General features: G+C 33.9%; 1 protein-coding gene across 1 annotated transcript; it reads left to right on the top strand.

Moving 5' to 3' along the window:
- The first annotated feature begins 1,026 nt into the window (after positions 1-1,026).
- Positions 1,027-1,551, top strand: LOC137839078 (L10-interacting MYB domain-containing protein-like). The gene is made up of 2 exons (XM_068648207.1): positions 1,027-1,305; positions 1,396-1,551. Exons 1-2 carry the CDS (start codon positions 1,027-1,029, stop codon positions 1,549-1,551), a joined length of 435 nt encoding a protein of 144 aa, XP_068504308.1.
- The last annotated feature ends 3,764 nt before the right edge of the window (positions 1,552-5,315 follow it).

Raw genomic sequence — 5,315 nt, 5'->3', positions numbered from 1 at the left:
ATCATTGCTTTTGGATTACATTTGTTGCGTATGTTAAGTGATACAACAGACTCTATTACCGAGTTTGAACCACGAAAAGAGCGACGCAGACAAGAGCTGATGGAGTACTTGGTGCACACTGAACGTTCTCGTGACATTATTTTCATGAGACCACAAGCATTCATTCAATTATGTCAACGAATTAGGCAAACCAGACTTGTTAAGGATGCATATCGATCAACCGTGGAAGAACAACTTGCTAAATTTCTCCACATTATTGGACATAATGTCAATAATCGGAGTGGGAAGGAACAACCTCAGATTCAAGAATACTAAAGAATGCATTGATACGAGAGGATCCTCTTATTGTTCCGGAAGGTCAGTGAAGGTATTTGGGTCTGCATAACCATTTTTATTGAAGACGTTTCAGAACTAATTATGATTTGCACAATGTTTGTAGGGAAATACTATCTTGGTGATGTAGGTTTTGTGTTAAAAGGAAAAATATTAACACCTTATCGAGGGGTTAGATACCATTGAAAAGAGTACTCTAAAAAACATCCACAAAATGCTCGAGAGTTGTTTAATCATCGGCATTCGTTGTTCCAAAACGTAATTGACAAAACTTTTGGTGTTTTGAAGAAGCGGTTCCCAATTATAACTAGTGGGACTGAGCCACATTACTCTTTGAACATTATGACAAATATAGTTTGTGCTTGTTGTATTATCCATAACTTTCTTCGCGTGGTGGACAATGATGATTCTTTCATTGAAGAATTTGATCGTGAATTGCTAGAACAAGATTTACAAGTTTCAGCTGCTCAACCTCATGAGGATGATTATAGGATAGGTTCAATATTAGAGACAATATAGAAAATGAAATGTGGCAACATTATGTAAACAATTAATTTTATGCAATAAATTGTATTTTGAATTTTTCTTACTCTTTGGCCCTAACTTTTATTACAATTTTTAGATGGATTGCGGTAAAAATGTTGTTGCAGTTTCATCAGGCAATTTGACAGATTTTACTAAGTGGACCCGGATATGGACTTAGCACTTTTAAGTGCAATGGTGGAAGAGGCACGACGAGGTTCAAGAGTTGATGGTAGTTGGACCACACAGGGCTATAACAACATTGTTATGGCATTACACGAGGTTGGAATGCATACCATAACAAAAAATCATGTCAAAAATCGTCAAAAAAGTTTGAAAGACAGGTGGAGGGAGGTGCACGATTTATTTTCTAGTCTTAGTGGTTTTGCATGGAACCAGAGCAGTAAAAAAATTGAGGCAGAGGACGAAGTATGGGATAGCTTGATCCAGGTACCATAATTAATAATGTTTACAACATTTCTTTAAACCCTAAACAAAGGATTATTACTAATATTTTTATTGACATTTTATTGGTTACAGGCAAAGCCTTCTGCTGGTAAATGGCGTGTGAATTCCATCCACAATTATGACCTTATGAGGAGTTGTGGTCGAATGTCAGAGCTATTGGAAATGGGGGGAGGACACCTCGACAGGCAAGCAGACATGGCCCAACGAAAAATATATGTGTCAATCTAAGTGATAATAACATGGATTACATACCAGAACCGCCAGAGTTTGATGCTCCCGATGCTCCTGATGAGGATCTTCCCCGCTCACCTAGACCACATGTCGAATCAACTAATAGTCCAAGCAATACTCAATCTACGCCCTCTCAGGCAACAAGTGAGACCTCCTCATCAAAGGGATCAAAGAGAAAAGCACCCATGGTGGATGTCATTGAAAATCAATTTTCCATGTTAAACAATAACCTTGCGATTTTTGGGTCCTACATGAAGCATGGTAATGAAGTGACCACTGATTTGGTTGAGATTTCTCGTATACAGGCGAACGCAACACAAGATGTAGCAGCATACATCAAACGACGCATCGACTATTATAGTGAGCATGTATACCATCAACGTCGCATAGCGTCCTACCAGTACTCTGAGTCTGATATCTGGTCTTTGTTGGTTGACATGAACATTAGTGATGAAAATCTCCTGGACCAATGCTACGACTTCTTGTGTGAAAACCCAGCTAAGGTCAAGCAACTATTTGGATTACCTGTCCAACGAAGAATGACAAAGTTGTTTAATATGAAGACTCAGCGTAATTCAATGGTGTTTAAGTTGTACTTTAAGGTTGCATTTCATTTTAGTTTGGTTGTGTTGTTTATTTGAGTCTTTAAATCATTGTGTTGTTGATCAAACTCTGTTGTTTTGATTGTGTTGTTTATCGAACTCGATTGTTTATCATTGTGTTGTTTTTCGGAGTCTGTTGTTTAATTGTGTTGTTTATCAAAGTCTTTAAATCATTGTGTTATTTATCGAATTATTTAAATGATTCACAATTTTCTTCTATTTACTCGTATTTACATTTTATTAATTTGTTCTCTACGCTATAAAATTGTTCATAATAGGTTATAACTTTATAATCTATGACATCCTCATCTGTCAAGAGGCTGAAAACCCATAAGGATAAAGCTTCAACACATGATTTTCATTTTTCTTTTAATATATTTGTCATGTATTTTTACATAATTTATTAATAAAAACTACACTTCATTATAAATATTAGTTATTAAATAAATTTAACTAACACAAATATTTAATAAAATAAATTAATAGTAATTAATTATTGAACTATATCGGATTATACTACCAATACGTTTTTATCCTTATTTTTTATTATAATTTTTTTATGAAATCCTTTTCTATGGTTAATTAAGTTATATTTTTGTTGTCGTAGTATTTTTTAGATTGCTTTATTGTGAGGTTTTTTAATATTAAAAAAATAGTAATTTTATATTTATATAAGATGTGATTTATTTTTTAATTTTATAGTATATGTTTAATATTTAAAGAAATTATTTAAAATTCTGTTTTTATTTAATTTTTTGTTGTGTTTATATTAATATATTTCTAGGTATAGTTATTATGTTTGTGAGTTAAAATTTATTTCATTGTATTTTTTTATGAAATTTTTTTCTATTTTTTATTTACATTATATTTTTGTTGTTGTAGTATTTTTTATTTTTCATTACTAGAGGATTTTTAATATTAAAAAATAATATTATTTTTTATTTATATAAGATTTGATTTATATTTCAATTTTATTACTTGAAGATCTGTTTTTATTTAATTTGTTGAATACATATTTTTTTCTAATTATAATTTTTATATTATACATATTTACATTTAATATATATATATATATATATATATTTTTTTAATTATAATTTTTAAATCTACTAAATATGTGAAAGTTGTTCATTTTTAAATAAAAATGAAGGAAAGGGTAAATCTGTAAAGTAACATTTCACACCTTTAAACAAAATTAAAATTCCTTCACAACCATCACATCACTCACAAATTCTCATAAACTTTCCTCACACATCCACCCTAACATACCCCAATCCAAACACCCTCACTTTCTTCACACATCCACTCTCTCAAATCCCCACACATCCCCTCCCTAATCCAAACAAAGCCTTAGTCTCATTTCTTTTCTCAGTAGTTTCCTTCCTTTCTCACTCTCTCATTTTTCTTCCTTTCTCAAAACATTTTCCTTACTCTCTCAATCTCGGTCTCGGGCTCGTTCCTCTTCCTTAGTCTTGTTTCACTCTCTTGTTCGCATTGTCTCCATCTTACTCGTTCTCCTCCTCTGTTTCCTCTGACACCTCTTCGCAATAGCTTTCGAGAGAGGGAGTGAAACTTCTCTCTTCCTCTGAGTCGCCGGAGTGGGATCAGAGTTCGAAGTGTTTCTTTGTTTCCGATTGAAGAAGAAGTTGTATAAAACCTCCGAGAACGAAGAGCAATGGAGGTAATTTCATTATTTCCTTTTATTTTCTCACAACACTCTTGCATTATTTTGTTTCTATATTTTGCTTTGTTTTCTTTTCTTACGTTTTCATTTTCCTATGTTTCACATACTGTGCAATGCTCACCCAGTGTTTGATAAAATGCTTGAATGATGGTGATTGATTCTTTCTCTGTTTGTTTAGGCTATGGTAGTTAATATATGCGTAGGATGCTAGTTGGTTGGGGTGTGATCGAGAGAGGGAAGGTGGGAGACGTTGACCATGACTTCTTGAGAGAATGAAGAAGGATGGAATAGTGTTGTGACGCTTTTGAATATGTTGAAGCATCTTTTAATGCTTATAGGTTAAAGGTTTTCTTAACATGATTTTCCAGTAAGATAAACTATTATGGTTAAATGTTTTATTAATTTTTTAATAACAATTTCAATTTCAACAAAAACTTAGATTTGGAAAACAACAACTCAGGACTATAAGGTGTTGCCTGAAATAAAGGATGTAGATGATTCCAGTGTGAAATCGGCTTGTAATGGTGAAGAGGTAAATCTAAGATTTCAAAAGACTTTTGAAAAATGCTCAGCAAACTACAAGTGAACGTATTCATATATTGAAAGTTTATATTATTGTAAAACAGAATCAGTATTGCAAATAAAAACAGAGCATGCGAGAAAACCCTAAAATCAAACGCACATGATCTAATGTGTAGAGATATTTTGCGGAATCCAAAACTGAAATGTTATCGTTGCATGCCCACTTTCCGTTTCTCCTTACTGGTCTTTCGGAATTGGAGAAGTTGTTTCCGCCCCTGCACTAGTGTCTTTCGAAAACGTTGTTGCAGTGGAGAAGTCGGAAGTTTTGAAGCACGTTGTTGTAGTTGACAAGCTGAATAGTTCAAAGCGGTTTCTGAAGATGCAACTCAGTTGCGAAATTGGTTGGTTACTCTCCCTATATAAAGAGAGCTCCACCCACTTCAGAAACGCATCTCACTGATTCACCTTTTTCATCTCCTTCACCCAACACCACCATGAAACCCTTCCTCTTCCTCTTACCTTTCACATTCTTTTTCTTTCTTTTTCTCTCTCATCATTTAATATTACTTTATTATAAGATTTTTGGGTTTATTGGATTATTACTCTTTTAAAGAGTAACTTGCTAGTTCCCATCCTCAAAAATTTCCGGGAAGTTCATGTTGTATCCTGGGGGACTTGCGCAATACACCGCGGATAAGTCCTTACGGACAGTGATCACTCACGCCTCGGGAAACTAATTTTTGTTCGTTTTCAAGCCTATTTTACTACAATCATAAGGACTTATGGCTGAAAATACGAACAACAACAACAACAAAACTGCTCCAGGACCGTCAAATGTTGTTTCCGCAATGCAAACCATTTTTGCGAAACCAATTCCGGATGTCTCCAAATTTGAAGTCTTCACTGGTCAGAACTTCTGACGTTGGCAAGAACGCGTGTCCACCCTATTGGAC

This window comes from Phaseolus vulgaris, chromosome 3 (assembly GCF_000499845.2).
Source record: "Phaseolus vulgaris cultivar G19833 chromosome 3, P. vulgaris v2.0, whole genome shotgun sequence".
NCBI classification, from domain to species: domain Eukaryota; kingdom Viridiplantae; phylum Streptophyta; class Magnoliopsida; order Fabales; family Fabaceae; genus Phaseolus; species Phaseolus vulgaris.
Note: the sequence above shows the minus strand (reverse complement) of the source record. Positions and strands in the feature narration are given on the sequence as shown.

Excerpts from the sequence above, each read along its gene's own strand:
- LOC137839078 (XM_068648207.1), top strand. The coding sequence starts at position 1,027 with ATGGACTTAGCACTTTTAAGTGCAATGGTGGAAGAGGCACGACGAGGT. Across the intron at positions 1,306-1,395 it reads TATGGGATAGCTTGATCCAG|GCAAAGCCTTCTGCTGGTAA; the intron begins GTACCATAATTA and ends TATTGGTTACAG.